The following is a 19,204-nucleotide window of genomic DNA, read 5'->3' as shown; positions in this document are numbered from 1 at the left end:
CACCTCAACCTTTCCGACAGTGGGCTGAATGATCTGATTTGGTCTGCAAGCTGACTGCGAGCACTGCAGTAAGAATACCCAAAAAAGCTCATGAGTCAGACTACTATGCTCTCTACCGAGCTCAGTGCATATCGAGTGATACGCGACTACTTGCGAGGGATGGTTGAATACATGTGCGAAGAACTCATGTGCGAGAACTCACGTTGATTTCACATAATACTTGCAGTTGAAGCTACATTTAAGATCATTGTTTGAATTGACAATCTTCCAAGAGTTGATCATACGAGCTTGTGCCCTGTATTATTTACGCTACCTGAAGGTATTCCAAGTAATCATTTTAAAAACATTTTATCGTAGTTAGGAAATAGTGCATAATGTTACAATTCATTTATTGATATTTTTTCCTCAAGTCGTCTTAGTGACGAAAACAAATTAATGAAATCCACTAGTATCAAGGGAAGGGAGCAAATTCGATTTTTCGAATCAGAAAACAAACTATCAAAACACTAAGTTGTCTTCATTGAGAATTCTAATTTTTGTCTTGAATTCAAAGATGTCCTAAATTCTACGAAGTTCTAAACTTGGAATTTCTGAATTTTATGATTCCTATCGTAAGAGAGCCAATAACAAGAAGCATTTTCAACCCAACGGTCAAAATTCGCTCCATCTTCCGGGGGTAAGAGGGGGCTGGAGTATCTTTGTGAGTGTTCTCGAGATAATCAGAAGCAGAATCTGAGAGGTGTTTAACGAGGGGGCGTTCGTCTACTTTGAAGAAAACAGCATCCTGATCCTGTGAAGATGGATTTTGAGATTCATGTTCCTTCGAGTCAGTTGAACTATCTACTTCTTCTTCATCATCTTCTAATGCCGTTGATTGAGTAGGGACGCATGTATCTTGTTCTGCACATACCTCAAGTTCCTCTTCACTGGTTTCAAGGTTGACTATTGTGGAAGTATCGTCTTCTCTGGGACCGTCCAAATCCCCTTTCGTGAAGCTGAAGGACCTACTTTCATTCCCTTCTGTACAGGGAGGTGAATTAGTACATGAAACATCACCTGCACTGCTTTGAAATGAGTCATCACATTTGAGCAATTCCCCCTCGCCGTGTATGCTACCTTCAAGGTTATTCTGTGCAACATTAAACACAGAACTTGATACGTCAAATTCGTTCGTAAACCTTGTGGAATCCAAACCCAAGAAAATGGACGACTGAGTCTCAATGGACTCATATTCGTGTCCAGCGCTTGTTACTTCTTCGTCCGATGCATGCGTTCCAGGCGGAAATGGTTCAAATGGATGTGAAATTTCCGTGACTTCATTAAAATGGATTCGTCCTAATTCCTCCTGCTCGTCAGTCTTGCTTCCGATCTCATTCGAATTTGAATTCCAGCTGTATGTCTCCTTAAGAGGAGGTGGAGAAGCAGTTCGGGAATTTTCTTCATCTACAGTTCTAGGCCTCTCAATACAAATGGCTGCCTCAGCATAATTCAAGGCCTCAATTTCAGGAACGATAACATGCTTCATAGTCTCGATATCCTGTGCCAAATTGTTACCAACTTCACCGTCTTCAGTGCTCTTATGCTCCGGGAGGCCATAGCCATCACTATCTAAAAGAAGGTTTGCATATTCAGAGTCATCGTATAAAGCAGAAACAGAGCTCCACTTCACATCACTTTTGTTCTGATCAGGTACAGAATTTCGTAGATCTGAATCAGATGAATCACGCGCAAGAGTTCCAGCCACAAAGTCTTCACCACTTGCATTTTGAGAATCTGCGGGAGCAGCAGTTACAACCACTTCCGAGTACTCGTGGTTGCCGGAACCATCATTCTCACCAGCCTCTTCTAGAAGCAAAAGCGCAGGAGGAGCAACCTGAGTATGTTCAGAACCATCTCTGGACGTCGTTGAAGTCTCCCCAAAACCCTCATTATTCTTATGGATGTCCAAAGCATCCTCTAAGTCTCTGTTTTCTGACCCAATTTCCAAGCCCTTACTCTCTAAATCTGATTCTTCAACATCTATCGAGTCTGGTAGATCATCGGAGGCTATGCTTGGTTTACCTTGTTCTAAAGTGGATGGGATTTCACCTAGATGGGATAATTCAGCGCCTGGAACATTTATTGGTTCTCCAAAACTAGTATTTGTTGGCAGATGTTGACCTTTAGAATCATTATTCTCAACCAGTTGGTTGGCGATGGGTGGGCCTCGGCCTACATCAGTTAAAACATTTTCTACGTGCTCTGATCTTCTATCCGGTGCTATGGTTAATTCGTAATCTAAGCTGTTTGCAGATCCCTCAGAACACACGGCGCCGAAGTCATCATCAGCTGCAACCGTATGTGATATCTCAGTCGTAAGGTTATCATTGCTGGTGCTGAACATGACAGACTTCGCCTCTGGTTCTGAGGGAAGTGCAGCCACATCGGCATGAACAATCCCTGGCTTTTCAGTAACAGGTCGTGCGGTTTCGTGATCCGCCAACAAACTATCCTCTAACTTGGATTCAAGGTCATCTGTTGTTAGTGCAGCTACGTCGCTGTCAGACGTGCCAGCAGCTTCCTCTCCCATACGTCTTTCATTATCAACGACGATATTGTCGTGATAGTGTTCGGCGAAGGTATCAGGGATAAGAAGCTGGTGAAAATCAACTTGATTTCCATCTGCCCCAAACATTTCAGGGTCCGCGATTGTCTCAGCCAGGAATGAATCCAGAATGTCTGTGTCGTCTACCAAAGAGTCAGTGCCTTCTAAAAGATATGAAAAGATGTCCTCTATATCCTGCGCTGCGGATAGTTTTGAAGCATTGTTACTCAATGAAGAATCCAAGGAGAGGTTCCTTCCATGCCTACGTCCATGTCCATTTTCACTGTCCCACAATGAATGAGCACCGCGACCCAGCTTACTCCCTGTACTAGTGCGCGGAGTAAGCTTATTAATCTGTGAAGCAAACCTTGAAGCAGGCTCACTCGAGACGCTACGACCGTCGTCAACGTCAGAATCTTCTGACATGATATGATGTCCAGCATCAGTGGCAAATTCTGAGACACTGCAGAAACTAAGTGAGCCTAGGTCGCTCGAATCTGCAGCAGTGACACTTGCGTCACCCTCAGACGCTCGAGGGCTGCTTGCTGCTTCAGAAAAGACATCGCCATTCATGTGAGCTTTTGGTATTTCACTGGTCTTCACACCTGGACGATCACCAAGACGTCTAACTGCCGGGCGTGTGCTTTTCATGCTTCGCTTTCGAGCACCGAAATAATCAAGGCCCTTGGCAGAAGATCCATCAGTTCCCTGGGGGCGACTTTCTTGTAATTGCTTGTCTGGTCCAGATAAACCTGTATTCAGCTTCTTGAGTAATATATCCGACCTCCTTGCTGGTATCGAATTGGACTTTGTCATTATCGGCTTCCGGGGCAATACAGGACTTGGAGAAAGGTCTTTCCTATTCCTTTCAGGTTCACCATCGAGCAAGATGTTATCCTGAATCAAAAACCAGAAAATTAAATGTAGATAAAACGAAGTAAAATCACATAAAAGATGTATAAGTAGAGAAGGGCCATTACGTTTTAGGATAGATAGCCGGAAACCTGAGGAAAATAAAATACTTTACTGGATCACAAACTAGAAAATGCAACATTTGGTAGTTCTTACATTTTAGTATTACTTCAAACATCTACTAATGTCTGCATCGATACTGGAAATCTTCTGTAGCGAATTCATGGTGTGGTCGATTGGAAAAAAGTACTGATGTAAATATAATACAGGAGAAGCCTGGCATGAAGAGTGATTTAAGAACAAGTCTACTGTCCTACCCCGACTGCAAGAGAGCGTTTGTTCGGTCCTTGAAGGGTGGACTTAGTCTTCTTCGCAGATTCATTTTTGTCCTTTGACGAGATTTGAGAGTCGTTACTCGTCTGACCGCGTGCCTTTGTCGATCTGTTTCACCAACAAATTAATTACAATTCAATCATTCTAATACCCTGTAATGATGAAAAGTCTGACGAAGAGCAATTCAATCGTTTGGAGATCGACCGATCAAAATTTCCATTTGCTGTGCATCGGCTAGAGAGTTTAACAATGAGCATGAATCTCAAAGGTTATTTCATAGAAGTGTACCCTGAAAATACCTGGGCGGATCAGCTGCTGGAGGATACAATTTATTACGCAGCAACCGGACAATATCGTCATGCTACAAAAGTCCACAACCACAAAGCGGAATTAGTACAAAAGTTTACGAAACGTTTAGTGTATTCATTTTATATAACGACTATATACGAAGCGGTTACTCCTAAAAATGTTCATGAGAAAGAAAGGACACAAATGAAGCCGAAGCAGTGCTCAATGACGATAGTGGTACAGATAGGCCTCAACTCGCCACCATTGAAGTACACGATGATTTATTACCCTGTTGCGGCCTATATATCTCGGAGACATTTCGCTTAATACAATCACAAAGTCTTCGACAACGTACACACTGCTCGAAAGCTCCGAGGATTTCTTATCGAAACTAGTTCTAATCTCATGGAACCAACGGATCGTGCAAAAAACTGTCATCACTACCCCGCCAATACCATTTCATTATGGACCACAACAGACAAACCGGGCGACGACGGCTCAACGTCATTGATCAACAAATCTTAAGAAGGTTTTAAAATCCAAAGGTGACCTTCGCAACGTCTAAATGAGAACAAAAAATTGCAGAGCCTCCCTGCAAGATTGGCCACCGGAATCAAAGAACTATACCTTAACACCCGCCGTGCGAATGTTATGTTCGATACACAGCTGCTTGAGCTCCTTCCGCGGTATCTCGTGTAAATTGTCATGCTCCATCCCTCCGAATTCAGCTCAACGAAATCTTGAATCTACAAAACTATTCGCTAGATTCCTCTTCCTTCTTCCCGGTCTCACACCAAGCAAAATTCCTCACACGCCAAATCTATTCCCTCCGAATCTTATTCTCCCAAGGCTCATCCAGAGCATCCAAGACGCGGCATCTTACCACCTGTGAAGCGCATCTCCGGGCTCACCTCAATCCTAACCTCACCTCGCCTCAAAGAAAGAATAAAAGAACAACACAACAAAATAAGCGCGAGAGCAACAATAAAACGGTCGCGCACGAAGCAAACTCTCCGGTATAAACTGGTCTACAAGCGATCGCTCCGCTAACTGCGCGCTCACTCCATCTCAATCCGCTCCCCAGCCTTCAGTTTCCCGATACTCGACCAAGTGGAAAGAATTTGCACACACGACAGAAACCAGAGCAAGCGTTTCCGCCTGTCCTTCCTCGGGATCACGAGCTCTGACCCATTCAAGCGCAGGGGACCCCGGGGCCCATTGCAAGGGACAACTTTGCGAAGCTCAAGGCATCATCACCGTCCTAGCTGGACCAATGCATGCCTTTTTTTCTTGTTCAACATAAAACTTCTGTGAGGGATATTTCATTCCCACCGGAATTAGTGTCCGAAGATGATTTGGCTCGGGCCCTGAGCGGCTTCTCAACAACACCTACTATGCGTTCACACAAAAGAGAGAGCTAGTGCCTTAATGCTGAGTTTATATCCAAAGTTGAATTTGTAAAACTGGAAGCTATTCAAAGTCATTCTGAAAACCCGGCCCACGTTGTAGAAACTGCAACCTTTCCCTGGACGCTGTGCTCGGCGTATACGAAAGATGTAGTTTACGGCACTTCGCGTGTAGTATGGGCCAGTGTCTCCCGACTTCCAACCGCTTCAAACCTGGAATTAGTGCCACTCACCGCAAGTGAGAGCGGCTCTGCCGAGGAGGAGAACGAGGACGAGGACGACGAGGCTAGGTTTTGCGCCTATGCAATGGTGCCCCATTTGTGGCCACAACACCCCTCCCCCCCCCCATTGCTGAATCGGTCGATGACGTGGAAAGCTGAGCTGGACCATAGGGGTGTTGGAGTTGGATGGATGATGTTTTGGATGTCCCAGCCAATATGTACTTTCGTCGATGAGCTACCGGACGAATGAGGTCATCCAAGTAAACTTCGACTGAAAAGATGGTTTTGTCATTTTTTCTTTTTCTTTTCGTTTCTGCAGAAATAGAATGTGACTGGCAATGACCGGTAATTTTCCTCGTAAGTGATAAAACCATGTCCTTGTAATTTCAATTCCAACAAAATAACTTTAATATTTTACATGAAAGAAAATTCATTCTGTTATATTTATTATGTATCAATTTTGTAATAATTAATTATCTCCAAGACATTTTTAACATAAATAAATAAATAAGTAAACTACAAAATAATTAATTTTATTAAAAATTCTACTGATGATAGAAGAAAAAACTGTTAAAATAAAATATATAGAATAAATAGACTTCAAAAACTCTTTTCTTCAAGATAATTTTAGAAAATCATGAAAACGAATGTCTCCAAAGTATGTTATCTTTCTTTACTTCAATAATTTCAGGTTGAGTACAAAGAATTATACATATATATAATGAAATGAGTGTCAGAAAACATCATTCATTTAAAATACAAACATAACATTGAATTATGATTTATTTCCATAACTCAGTTTCATGTTATCCGACAAAGAAGCAGAACTGAAATTATTTTATTTTAAAAAATCTATGGATTAGTTGGTTTAAAGGTAACTGCATTTATTTATGTAGCTTATTGATGTCTAAAACAGTGCTACCTCATTGTACAACTTGGTTACAATAAAGTGTTTTGATATCCTACCATTTTTTACTTGCAATAATTTACATATTTCACAAGTTGATTCCAATATCATCAAAATGTCCATAAAAATAAAACAAAAACAAAAATGATGTTATCATGTTCCACTTGCTGTTTGATACAACGCTCAATAAGTGTATATTCTTACAATTGAGCAACTCATTTCCAAGCACAAAAGCATCTTCAAAATCATCCATATTGGTATATTTGTAAATGTTTAAAAACAAAATATTAAAGTTCAAAAAATATTATTTTCTTTCACAAATAAAATTATTAAATCAAAGGGACCTTTTTAAATATATAATTCATTATAGATTTACATTAAGATATAGCAGCAAATTTGTTTAAAAACTTCCAAATTTTATGTTTTAAACATAATGCTATGATTTTTTTAATTTTGTGCTTGTATTTGTGCAGAAATGACCTCAAAATAATATTAGTTTATTTATTTTTTTGCAATATTATACATCTTAAAAGGTGTTAGAGAATTTTAATTAAAAAAAAATTAGAAATCAGATGTTGTGATGAAATTTTTATAAGATGAAAATTCTTGTTAAAAAAATTATTCAAAATACCTTCTTTAGAGGCTAAGAAAATATGATGTCAAGAATTATAAATCAAAAGAATACAAGCTTGCAAATAATATATTGAAAGACAAAATTTAGACTAACTTTAGTTGTGTAAGTATTTTTCTTTTCTATTCTTTTCTAAATGATTTATCAACCTTCCAATATTTTTTGAAATAAAATAAGATAATTTCATAAATTTAAAAATATTTTTTAGAATGTTAGTTTTCAAAGATTGAAGTAGTACAATGTCTATTTTCTATCTAAAATAGACTGAGAGAACATCAACATTTCTATTTTATTGGGTTCATTTTATATATATATATATACATATATATTTAAAAATATTGCATAAATACTTATAATTTATTTTTATATCCATGATATTCTTATAAATTTCACAATTACAACAATAAATTAATAATATCATAATAATATAACTTTCACTATTAACATTTTATTTCTCAATTTACTTCCAAAATTCTTTTAAATTATTTCTAATAATTTCTAAATAGATTTTTAAAATAATAATTATAATTTCTAGAAATGATATTAAGATTATCTTGGAAGTATCATCATAAACTACTAAAAATTACACCACAATAATTTTCAAGACACAAAATAAGACACTTATAACCAAATGCTTATGTTGAGCCAAAATAACATTCTTAATAATTGTTATGTAATTTACAGTCACTTTTAAAACATACTTACAACTTACCTTAAATAGCTTTAAAGATTGGGAATTTCTTTTAGAATTTTCTTCATAATTCATTCCAAGCAATGCAAGTTTTTGAAACTCTATGATAGAATCATGTAATCTTAAAAGAAGATAGAACAGTTGCATTGAGTGACGTTGAAGTTTAGTAAAGACTCCATAGTAATAACTTAGTAATGTATAAATTCTTAATACATCTCAAGGGACCTAACTCATCTCCTTCAGTAAGTCGAGGATTTGATAGCTTATGTTCCTTAAGATTAAATAAAGTTGCGAAGACTTTATTTGTTTCATTTCTATTTTATTTATTTTTCATTATATTCTTTTTGAAGAAGGTCGCCGCGAACAAAGGCTCCCGTGAGGAGGCATGCACTACTGCAAAACCCGATGTGACGTGGCAAGAAATCCAACCCCTACGAACCCCAAAAAAATCCGACGTGGAGCGGGGAGTTTAAGCGCCAACCATATGAGGCTGACAATGCGTGCAGCGAATCTTTGCGAGGGGTACACTTCACTAGCGCACAAGCTGCCTTATCGCCACTCCGACCTCTCATTGGCCTTCGTGCTGTCCCGCCTTTTCTGAAGCATCCACAGGAGGATCGCAGGCTATCGGAGCCCTCCGTGGTAGCATCCAACGGCCCACGGCGGCGCGGCTGGGACCCGCCTTATCCTACGGGAGGTTTTCCTTCACAAAACCACGAGCTGATCAAACGCGCAGCTTAGGGAGTGAGGCTCTGCCGCGATCGAAGTGAAGTGTGTGTGTGTGAGCGACGTCCGCCCTATTCCTCTCTGCTCGCTCGCTCGCTTGCCGGAGAATCATCGACGCCGCGACGTATCAAATCTGCAATGGCGTGCGTGAGCATGGCTGCTGTGAGCTCGGCCACTTTGGCCCCCGCAGCCACGCAGGTGTGGGAGGGAAAGACGCTGTCGCGCCAGGGCTTGTCTTTGGCTGCTGCTTCTCCCCTCAGAATGGCTGGACAGGTCGCCATGAACCGCAGCAGGGTTGTGATGAGGTATGTATTGGTCTGGGATAAGTGATTAAGTGTGGTGAGGCGGTGATAGCGGTGTGGATTGATCATGTGAGGGTTTGCGTCGGTTTCTTTCGACGTTTCTTGAAGGAGACGCGCGTGGATTGTGAGCGTTGGATTTATTGCTGTTAGATTGGAACGATCCAATGGATGATGAGAGGTAGTACGTTTCTGCATGTTGCGCGTGGATTCTTGGTTCACATTTGATGGTGTGCAACTGAGCTGCGATTGCTGCTATCACTCCGGCATATCTGGTGAACTGTTTTAGCAGATTTTTGTCTGTGTGATGTGATTCTGCAGCGCTGCGCCACAGGACAAGAATGTTGCTGGTTTGACCAGCCTGGCTTTGCTTGCCGCTGCCGTGGTGCCCGAGATCGCAGAGGCAGCTCAACCCGGTATTTCTCCCTCATTGAAGAACTTGCTCCTCAGCGTGGTCGCAGGAGGAACTGTGCTCACCGTGATTGGCGTGGCCGTCGCTGGAGTGTCTACCTTCGACCCTGTCAAGAGGAAGTAGATTAGATGCATCGAAATTTTGTAAAGACTTGGATTTGTGTTTCAATTTGAATCGAATGTTCTCAACCTTCCTCCTGTCCTGGGTCCACAATCTCATCCGCCCCCCTAATTCGTCGGCTGTCTTCCGTATGATATCATTATCTGACTAGTCCTCGCATCTTGCTCCTCCTCCAGGTTCTGAATTGTTTCTCTTGCACTGAACTTAGTTGCCATCATCACAGTTCTCGCGTTCAGTGAGAGGTTTGAATCTTCAATGTAATTATGTGAATTTTAAAGATCGTTTCACTTGTATAGGCTGTTGATGTCTACTCGCGTTGTTCGAAGTGCATTCTCCTTCGTGGGATAAATTACGAAAGCGCTCTTCATGAATTCTCTCGATAGTCATTCAAAAGGTGATTGTTTCCAACCTAGCATTCTCTTCCTGTTTCCGACCCCTAAGTAGTCATGCCTGTATCAAAAGTTGAACATATTGTATTCAGACCATCATGTGCTTCACAGGCAGGACAAGAACCATGTATGCGATTGCATTAAATTTCGTAGGGAACTCGATGTACCTGAAGTATAATTGACTCTTAACAAAATTTGCATTCTACGCTCGCTTAGAGTAGCTGCACATTCTCACACTGGATCGTGCTGTCAATTGTAAGATTTTCTATGAAGATACTAAATTGAGGGCATGCTGGAGCGCGGTTATCGCTGCTGCACGGTTCGATAAATTGTAAACCCTCATTTGTTCATCATTCCGTGTGAGGTAGTGTGAGCGTAGGGCACGAACTTAAGGATTTCGCATCGTCCGACTAGTTGATATGAGAAACTATCGACTAAAATCTCCTATGCACGAGTAAAGTATAAAGTAAAGCAAGTAGGGCATGACACCCTCTGATACTGGCCTACTTCTGGGGCTCGTTCCTGGCAGCATTCGTTGAGGTTATAAAGTGTACCATGGTTTCTTCTGTAAGGTGCGGTTTTTACATGCACTTTGAGACTTTTGTTGACCAGATCTTGCAGATGGTTAGAATACCTGTTGTTTCAGTGTGAAGTATTCTGTTTACATTTTTTGTTTCTTGAGTTCGTTTTTGTTTTGTTTATTTTGTTTATTTTGTTGAATTCAATGGACTACAATTAGCTACGACTGCCATGAAGGATAGCTCTTTCCTGAACCGAGAACCTTCAAACATTCCTGGACAAATATTTAGCAGTAGTAAGCGAATCTCAATTGCCATTTATTTGCAAACAAATTGCTACTTTCTCAAAGTCGTCAAAAATAATTTATCAACTCCTGGCTATCAAACCACAATTTTCCAATTGTTGGTTTCAGAGGCTTTTAAATTACAACCCAAACACGCTGGCAATGCTATTTACTGAGTCAGTCATGACGTTACTGCTGTATGAGCAACGCAGGAAAAGTTTACAAATTCACCAAACCAGCCGTTGGACAAAAGTTTGTTATTGTCTACATGCAGTGATAGAAAACAGAGTTAAAATCAAATACACAATTCTAACTTTGCCTGATTCTGATCTGCTACTGTACATGAAACATAATGCCAAATCAGGCAAATCGTTCTACGGTGCGATTCCAAAGCACTCCTGAGCTGAGAGTTGAGTGCCTAAAGCTGGAGCATGTGCCGGAAATACGGATTCAGCTGCACGCATCGTTCCCTTGAAAGAGAACGTGGCCAAGCAACACCGAAAGGGCTACCAACTATCGAGTTAAATGCCGGTTGGGCGAGGAATACAAAATTTCCTGAACAAGCAATAAATGCCCATGTAGCTAGCAAGTAATGGCATCTCCAAAGGTATTTTCACCGCTATAGGTGAAATAGAGGAATCCGTCCTCATCTTTATGCTCATCATAAATTGACGACATCATGGCCGCTGCAAAAAAAGAAAAACAAACAAGCATACCACAGATGAGATAGAATCATATGACATTCGAATTCATCAAAATATCAGCATTTTAAAACTTGATAACGGAAAAGCATTCTTCAGCATACTCAAGTTTCAACAGCTATTCACTTAGGTAGGCCCCCAAGCCCACTTTCAGAGAGCCCACGCAGGTTTCAGAAACTATCACCAGCAAAACATACTTGTAGGTGGAAGGACATTTTTCACAAATATAAAAATGGCTTTCTCGGAACTCAATTTAATACGCTTCCTTATGACATAAACAAATTGCCCGACTGTCAAATCAGCTGGCACCAGATATCTGCACACATATACATTCTGTAAGTTCAGAATACAGCAAGGGCAGGGTCCCTTTTCACATAAAGAGATCGGAACCTCGACACGATTTAGAAATTGAGAAAAAGAACGACCCTGGAACATAAGAACAGATCCGTCTTTCTCAAGTTAACAGATGTAAAAACATGCTTTTTCTTATCAATATCTGGAATATCGCTCTTTTCAGCTTTCTCCACAATTACTGGAATTCTGTCGGGATACTTTTCACGGATTCTCAAAGCCTCCGCCTGCCTCTTCTCTGCTCAGCCAAAGTCACAAAATAAACCGTGAATACATAAGCAATATCCAACACCCACTCAATCAATCGAAAAGCGTCCGAATCCTAGTGTAAGCAAGCAAATGCACAATTACACATCCGTTCCCATCAAATCAGGCACAAATTCGATAAACAAAACAAAATGTCACAAGATACAACAATCCTCGAACTTGCACCAAGCTAACCCTACAGAAGCGATTTACCATGTGAAACGAACAAAAGTTGGGCACAACATTCTACCGTAGTGTGTACTCAAAAAAAAAGAAAAAAAGAAAAAAAGAAAAAAGAGGTAGGTCAGAGTAGACCAAATGTACCCGGCACGACGATAGATAGGTAAATACTGCCGTCCAACTTGTGGAAATATTAATCAACGCGGATACAGGGCTCTACGGGACGACTAACGGCATATCCAGAAAAAGCACACACAATGTAAATGATTTAAACTTTTTATTTTAACGTTACCTCGCTACAGCCATAAATGGTGTGTGACAGATCATGAAATCAAAACGAGAAGCAAACAAAGAGAAAAATCACAGACGGAATTTCATGTACATGGAGTTCCCGACGCTGTATTTGATCGGCGCACGGTCTATCCTCGTTACGAACAACGGAGAGCTCAACTCAGTTGGCGGTCCTCCACGGCAACGTCCGCGTGCAGGCGATGCAAGCGAGGGAGGGAGTGCGGATCGGCAAGAGAAACAGAACTGGAGAGCATGAAATTAGCGCTGCTACTATGAAAGCATGGAACAAAGCAGACAGAAAGACAGACGGGATGCTAAGAAGATGTAGGAAGGCACAAAAGACACGACACTGCGGACGAGGCCCGACCTTACCGAACCGACGTAGGCAGGTAGGTTCGGATTCAGGCTCGGAATGGTCGTAGGAGTGGTGGCTTGGCCTGAACGTCAGGTCCCCCTTTCATTATCTGACGGAGCGTCGCTTGGGCGGAGGGTGACTCGCTTGCCATGTAGCGGACGTTCGCAAAACCCCCCCCCCTAAATCCGTGCTCCGTGTTCCGTTTACTGTCCATCCTGATAGTTTTTCATCTATTTTCTCCCGGGTTCTATTTATATCACGCTGGTTAATGGAGGCATCCAATTATGTCGAGGGTTTGTGATCTTTTGCATCTAGGTGGATAGATCATTTTCTAGAACATAAAAGAATAATAAATATTAATATTTATTTCAATTTGTATAAAAAAACACTGTAACATAAGGCGACAATTGATCTTTTTTTAGACGAGTCTCAGTGAAGGTCATATGTTTTTATATAAAAAACATTGCCAAACGTGGACATATCAAGTACATGGTCAAAAAATGCAAAATATTTCTGAAAAGTTCTTTTGAAGTCCACTAAAAACAACTAACGATGCGAAGTCGAGACACTGTAAATACATTTCTTCCAGACACTATTTTTTAAACATTCCATCGAGTGGAGTTAGCATTGAGGAATTTATAGCTACCGTTGATCTGACAATCTATTTTATGTTAATTGTTATCTTGTTACCACCGAAAGCGGATGAGTTGTATAAATTATTTGTTGATAGAGTATTATGCCATAAGCCAATATTGGTAACAATGAGGATAGAAATGGGGCTATAAACAAGCGCGGGTCGAGGACGTCAGTCCGTGGAATCCGAACCTGCTGCCAGACCAGCCCCCCCCCCCCCCCCGGGCCGTCCAAAGAAAGGAAGGAAAGCTTGGCGCAGTCTTCATCTTCGTAGGGTCTTCCGCTTCTGGTTCTTCTTCATCTTCTTCTTCTTCTTGCGTGCCTGAAGTTCGACTCTGCTTCTGCGGTACTGTTCATTCCCTCGCTCTCTCGGCGTTCCGTCTCTTCACCCTTTTCTCTTGAGCAACCACCGGAGTGCGCTACTTACGGTGCGTCGACGCACTCTCTGGCGGCCGTTTCTTTTTGCGTTTTTAGGCACGTGTTGGCGGTACTTGTTGTGAGAATTGAGTGATGTTCGTGCATCGCTTTGCTGATTACGAATTGGACGTTAATTGCGTGCGTTTTTGTTGCGGGTGCATGTGTGCGCGTGTGTTTGTGTGTATGTGGGCTAGCGAGAGAGAGAGAGAGAGAGAGAGAGAGATGTCGTATTGTTAATTGAATTCGTGCTGGATGGGGTTATTGGATACGACTAGTGCTTGTAGGGTTTGCTTTGTTTTTAGCCGTTACTCAGTTTGTGTGATGTCGTTGGTTTTGTCCAGGTTGATACGGCATCGGTTTAAGCGTGATTTTTCTTGGTGGAGATTTCTCTGCAGCGTAGGTGTCGTAAGCGGAGGCAACCATGGCGAAAAACTCGTTCAAGCAAGAGCATCCAATGGGTACGAGCGTCATCGTTCATTTTATTTGGACTGTTTATGCTAAGAATGTGAACTGCATCGCAGTATGTCTTTCCTATGTTCGTGTCTATATCTTTCATGTGGAGCAAAGAAACGGTTTTACGAACTTAGAGGATGCGTGAATTTCACATGATTTGTTGTCTTCTTGCCTCGGATTTGTCGTGTTAATGGGTGTGGGAGACAGATGAGTATGAAGTGTGTTAGAACTTTACGGAATTGTGTTCCTTTTGTATAGAAACACAGAATTAGTCATGCGTTACGGTGTTAAATGAGAGATGTTTTTTTTCATGTTCATGTTACGTGGACCGTGAATGCTAGGTATGTTGCTCTGACACCCCCGGTGAAAATGATGAAACAGAGAAGAGGCAAGCTGAGGCAGCAAGGATCCGTGACAAGTATCCTGACAGAATTCCTGTAATTGTGGAGAAAGCCGAAAAGAGTGACATCTCAGACATAGACAAGAAAAAGTATGTAGTTTGTGTTCTTTTTGTAACGAGCTTGACATTATTTTCCTTTCATATTTTGGGGTTGAGTCTGATTGGTTTCGTTTTGTTTGGGGCCTAAATAATTTTAGTTCGTGCGCACTGAATTGTGGCACGTTCTTTGAATTGATATGAGGAACGCCTGTGTAGGTACCTTGTGCCAGCCGACTTGACGGTTGGGCAGTTTGTCTACGTCATAAGAAAGCGCATCAAGTTAAGTTCTGAGAAGGCCATCTTCATTTTCGTGAAGAATGTTTTGCCTCCAACAGGTACGTAACTGTGATTGCTGTCTGTTATGTCATGCTGTATGAAGTTATTAGCTTATGGAGGAATTTGCAATACTTGACGTGGCAGAGCGGTTTAATTGTTTGAATTTTTTCGCAGTTTTGATTCTAGTCTGTGTATTATTGCACTGCTGTTGTGTGGGATTTGTTGATGGGTTACTTAATTCATTGAATGTCGCACCATTCAACTTTGTTTGTGCAGCTGCTATGATGTCATCCATTTACGATGAACACAAGGATGAGGACGGATTCCTGTACTTTACTTACAGTGGTGAAAACACCTTCGGAGATGTTATCAACTGCCAGAAATATTGAGCGTATTGCTGGTCTGTAGTCGACATGCCTGCCCACAACTAGCTGAATGTGTTGTCGGCGCAAGCACTAGCTTGAGTTCATCGTCTGTCACGTCTATGCTTAGGAAGTCGGATTGCTGTCTCGAAGCATCTTTGTAAATTTTGTCAAAAACTATAGTTCATGTATAGGAGTGGACAAGTATCAAGCAAATGTATATATCTTGATTTGGATCTGTGCTCCAGCACAGCATATAAATAATTAATTACCCTTTCTCCTCCTCTATCAACGTCTCATTCTGTAATTGAGGCCACTGCATGTACTTGCATTTTTGAAAGCGACCTACTTTGGTCCGTACCGCAGCAAGGAAGCTGGGTAGAGCTTTCCAGTTTTGAAAAGTCAACTTACTTTTATTAATTAGTTTTTAATCAGGTGAAAAGTCTGGTGAGTTTGCCTTACAGTGCATAATGTTATTGTTCACACCATGAAGGAGTAAAGTGTAGTATGTATAGGTGTTCGAACCGTAGTCAATGTCTCCGTTGAACTATGCAGCAACTGATTTGGTCTCATCCCAGCTTCTCAATGCTTCAGAGTGATTTTTTGTTTGGTTTTTCTCCTCTTCTATCTTTTATTCTTTTTGTTACATATTTTGCAGGTGCCACAAAAGCATCTCTTGCTTTTTCTGTGTCATATTCCTGCGAAATAAAAATAGATTGTTCCACCACCAAATTTTCTGTAGTGATAAAGATTACAAATCGAGTACTTACAGTGAATATTATCAAATCTCGAAGGGCTTGGGTGGTTCTGACTTTTGTTTATTACATTGTGGACCTTTCAATCGGCACTGGAAATAAATTACAACCTGTCCATCGCGAATAATATGGATATGGATGAGCAGAATGTAGTTTCTTCGGGACCTGACACTCAACCCCCGCCCCCACCAAAACTTTATATATTCATTCTCTTACACAGATTTGATATTTAATTCCTATTTGTTGATTTTGAGAGAAAATGATTATATAAAGTTATTGATTTATATTTATTATTATTATTATTATTATTATTATTATGTTTTTTCCATTTCAGATGATAGTGTGGGATGTTTTTGTGTAAAAGTTGTTAGAAAATCTATAAAATTGAAATCATTTTGTCATGTTGTTTGTTATTTCCAATTATGAAAATAGAAAAATTTAAGTCTTACAACCATGTATGATGAGCAGAATCAATCATTGTCACACAAAGAATAAAATACATAAAACATTATTACTTGGAGAATTATCCAAAAAGGCATTTTTGTACTATGAATCTACTCATTTCCATCAATAAAGGGTCCTCATTCTAACCAAAGAATTCAAGGGCAGTTTTCTTTTACAAAATAGAACCATGTATGTCACAACAGATAAAATCTGAACAACTACACTGAATGCCACCATCTACCTCCACCTCAGGTACTTTAAATATTCTTTTCAAAGCTAGAGGTCAAAAACTAAAAACCATCTCTCTTTCAAATGTCAAAAGAAAACACACCAGGCCACATGACCAATATTTGTTACCTACTAAAAGGCAAAACAGACATTGAGCCTTGAAGCAACAGTCCAAGATGTCTTCAACCAAATCATATCAAAACTTTGGGCACAAAACATGTATAAAGTCAGTAAAACATTGTTGTAAGTCAATACTGCAGAGGTCAACATGGGATGCCAAGTGTTCCTAGCTGCAACCTCTTCTCTTTTTTTTGTTTTGTGTTTTGTTTTCAGTAATGAAATCTGTGAGACAAATGCAAAAGTCATGGATACTCACTTCCATCATGCAGCACACTTACACACACCGGCAGTTACTCAGTAAAGCAGACACGTGAACAACTGGGGTCTCCCAAAATGAAATATTATATGTTGCAGATGCTTTGCACAGAGGCCAAGGAAGATAGTGCTTTCTGTCCAGGGTGGTAACACACACCATGGCTGTATCTGTCTGCCTGTGTGTGTGTCTCTTCAGGGGTCTTCATGCCACCCTGCTTCACATGACAGCCACCCTTTCTCTGCAACCAACACAGACATGAATGCCTCACTTAGTCACCCACAAAGCCACAGACTCTCTCTCTCTCCTTTCACTCCACTCACCTCCTCACACATTCACACACATACTGACTGACTGACTGACTAACTGACTGCGCAACTGACTGACTAAACTCCATTGGCACAGAAGCAGAACAGGGGTTCATTATTATACTCTCAAGGTACTTGTACGCCACAGACTGTTGCTGGCAACCCATGCCTCATAGCAGAAGCCATGAATACAAAAGCACAACGTCACCCACACAACCCAGGATAGCCTCTCATCCACATTTCTTAATCTGCTTCTTCTTCTTCTTCTTCTTCTTCTTCCAAGTTGGGGTCTCAGAACCTGGCAATCTGATGATATTATCATACCCAGCACTACTACTATTACTGTTACCATCAGTACTAGTACAAATAGAATCTTCTTCTTACCAACTTCATTATTAGAGGTTGTATAGTTGCTGTTTTGACATGGGTTTTAAGTGTAGTCAGCATTAGATATTCTTCTCAGTTCCCAGTAGCTGTATTTGCCTTGGTACTAGCTGTTGGGGTGTTAGAAAGTTTGTGCCCTTAGAGCTTTAATTGGGTCAAGGTTTGACTGGAGGGAGGGAGGGAGGGGGGGTGAATTTCATTTCGTATGGAACCTTTGAAGTGTGGGGTGGTGGTGACATGAGAAGGGGGCTGAGGAATTTGATCAAGGGAAGAGTCAACCCACAGTCTGGTTCAATCAATCATACCAGGTGACTGGCACTCACTCGCTTGTGTGTGTGTGTGTGGCCACAGAGCTTTATGTAGCTGTTCATGAAAAACAGAATTTGGAAGTCACATGTGAGTGAGATGGGCAGCATCAGCAGCAGTAGTTGGATGAGGATGATGCAGGACTGTGGTGATAGCTCTTGTTGTGGCCAATTCCTGCTGCTAATTCAATGCTGATGCCCAGTGTTATCCTCTTCTTCACCCCTAACTTGCCCAACAGTAAGTACCCATTGACCTAATATTGGTCACTCATGATCAACTGGACTGCAGTAGTAGCTATCCCTGCATTTTGAAAAAATGTCTCTGCATTAGCAGTGTGAAGATTTCTTCACCACATTCCACTTTTCAAGTGGATATTGTTGCCAGTGATACTATTTTGAAACATTTCAGATTCTCCTTCTTCTCCTTCTTCATTGTTGATGCTTTTAGCATTTTTCTTCTGGAAAACAATTATGCATTCATCTGATAACAAGTTTAATGTAAGGTTATCAGAGTAACAGGTGCATAGTAACATGTAACACAAATAAAAACCAACTTTTTATTTCTTTATTTCTTTATTTCTTTATTTTTTTCACAGTTTTCAGTGGCAAGAGAAATAAAAAGAATGCAACACAAGACTTGGAATAATATTTTGAAGGAAAAGTATCAAAATTTTTACATGCACATTCTATTTATGGGAATCTTTAACTCTTACTTTACAAAGTTTGTTGCATGTTTCTGGGATATTGAAATCAAAATTAAGTTTTAACATTTTTTTAAATGTAAGGAGTTATTAACTACTAATTTATGTCTAGTTTAATTTTTAATACACAGATGGTTCATAAACCAGCTACTTAAATTTTATATTTTAAAATTTTAAACTTGAGTTCCTTGTATGTATGTATGTATGTTTATATATACACTCCTTAAGAGAAAGAGAGAGAGAGAGAGAGCGTCATAATTTTTAAGCATAGGCAAAATTGT

At 40.5% G+C, this 19,204-nt stretch overlaps 4 protein-coding genes across 10 annotated transcripts; 2 read left to right on the top strand and 2 right to left on the bottom strand.

Annotated features, from left to right (window-relative positions):
- Window positions 1–365: 365 nt before the first annotated feature.
- Window positions 366–5,800, bottom strand: LOC112287400 (uncharacterized). 2 transcript variants are annotated; one of them, XM_024530350.3, is made up of 4 exons: window positions 4,745–5,800; window positions 4,129–4,190; window positions 3,653–3,937; window positions 366–3,481 (listed from the first exon to the last, which is right to left on the bottom strand). In XM_024530350.3, exon 4 carries the CDS (start codon window positions 3,398–3,400, stop codon window positions 566–568), a length of 2,835 nt encoding a protein of 944 aa, XP_024386118.1. In that variant the 5' UTR covers window positions 3,401–3,481; window positions 3,653–3,937; window positions 4,129–4,190; window positions 4,745–5,800; the 3' UTR covers window positions 366–565. The 2 variants fall into 2 exon arrangements, with proteins under 2 accessions (XP_024386118.1, XP_024386110.1); XM_024530342.3 differs by having other exon boundaries at window positions 3,814–3,937; window positions 4,745–5,733.
- A 2,924-nt stretch (window positions 5,801–8,724) lies between these two features.
- On the top strand, window positions 8,725–9,600 carry LOC112282547 (uncharacterized). Its single transcript, XM_024520258.3, has 2 exons — window positions 8,725–9,004; window positions 9,320–9,600. Exons 1-2 carry the CDS (start codon window positions 8,838–8,840, stop codon window positions 9,531–9,533), a joined length of 381 nt encoding a protein of 126 aa, XP_024376026.1. The 5' UTR covers window positions 8,725–8,837; the 3' UTR covers window positions 9,534–9,600.
- A 1,254-nt stretch (window positions 9,601–10,854) lies between these two features.
- Window positions 10,855–12,505, bottom strand: LOC112282565 (autophagy-related protein 8C-like). The gene is made up of 5 exons (XM_090248504.1): window positions 12,492–12,505; window positions 12,344–12,369; window positions 11,903–12,011; window positions 11,620–11,738; window positions 10,855–11,407 (listed from the first exon to the last, which is right to left on the bottom strand). The coding sequence occupies exons 1-5, from the start codon at window positions 12,503–12,505 to the stop codon at window positions 11,304–11,306; spliced, it is 372 nt and encodes a 123-aa protein (XP_090104630.1). The 3' UTR covers window positions 10,855–11,303.
- A 1,252-nt stretch (window positions 12,506–13,757) lies between these two features.
- On the top strand, window positions 13,758–15,711 carry LOC112282550 (autophagy-related protein 8C-like). 6 transcript variants are annotated; one of them, XM_073537047.2, is made up of 5 exons: window positions 13,758–13,824; window positions 14,291–14,353; window positions 14,730–14,838; window positions 15,004–15,122; window positions 15,340–15,711. In XM_073537047.2, exons 2-5 carry the CDS (start codon window positions 14,317–14,319, stop codon window positions 15,450–15,452), a joined length of 378 nt encoding a protein of 125 aa, XP_073393148.1. In that variant the 5' UTR covers window positions 13,758–13,824; window positions 14,291–14,316; the 3' UTR covers window positions 15,453–15,711. The 6 variants fall into 6 exon arrangements, with proteins under 6 accessions (XP_073393148.1, XP_024376058.1, XP_024376067.1 ...); XM_024520290.3 differs by having other exon boundaries at window positions 14,237–14,353; XM_024520299.3 differs by having other exon boundaries at window positions 13,758–13,906.
- The last annotated feature ends 3,493 nt before the right edge of the window (window positions 15,712–19,204 follow it).

Source organism: Physcomitrium patens, chromosome 1 (genome assembly GCF_059467195.1).
Source record: "Physcomitrium patens ecotype Gransden chromosome 1, ASM5946719v1, whole genome shotgun sequence".
Classification (NCBI taxonomy): Eukaryota; Viridiplantae; Streptophyta; class Bryopsida; order Funariales; family Funariaceae; genus Physcomitrium; species Physcomitrium patens.
This window is presented reverse-complemented; position numbering and strand designations above follow the sequence as displayed.

Excerpts from the sequence above, each read along its gene's own strand:
- LOC112287400 (XM_024530342.3), bottom strand. The coding sequence starts at position 4,831 with ATGGAGCATGACAATTTACACGAGATACCGCGGAAGGAGCTCAAGCAG. Across the intron at positions 4,191-4,744 it reads TTCGCACGGCGGGTGTTAAG|CATGACGATATTGTCCGGTT; the intron begins GTATAGTTCTTT and ends GGACTTTTGTAG. Across the intron at positions 3,938-4,128 it reads CCAGCAGCTGATCCGCCCAG|ATCGACAAAGGCACGCGGTC; the intron begins GTATTTTCAGGG and ends TTGGTGAAACAG.
- LOC112282547 (XM_024520258.3), top strand. The coding sequence starts at position 8,838 with ATGGCGTGCGTGAGCATGGCTGCTGTGAGCTCGGCCACTTTGGCCCCC. Across the intron at positions 9,005-9,319 it reads CGCAGCAGGGTTGTGATGAG|CGCTGCGCCACAGGACAAGA; the intron begins GTATGTATTGGT and ends GTGATTCTGCAG.
- LOC112282565 (XM_090248504.1), bottom strand. Across the intron at positions 12,012-12,343 it reads CCTATCTATCGTCGTGCCGG|AGAAGAGGCAGGCGGAGGCT; the intron begins GTACATTTGGTC and ends TTGGCTGAGCAG. Across the intron at positions 11,408-11,619 it reads AAATGTCCTTCCACCTACAA|CGGCCATGATGTCGTCAATT; the intron begins GTATGTTTTGCT and ends CTTTTTTTGCAG.
- LOC112282550 (XM_073537047.2), top strand. The coding sequence starts at position 14,317 with ATGGCGAAAAACTCGTTCAAGCAAGAGCATCCAATGG. Across the intron at positions 14,354-14,729 it reads CAAGCAAGAGCATCCAATGG|AGAAGAGGCAAGCTGAGGCA; the intron begins GTACGAGCGTCA and ends ATGATGAAACAG. Across the intron at positions 14,839-15,003 it reads TCAGACATAGACAAGAAAAA|GTACCTTGTGCCAGCCGACT; the intron begins GTATGTAGTTTG and ends ACGCCTGTGTAG.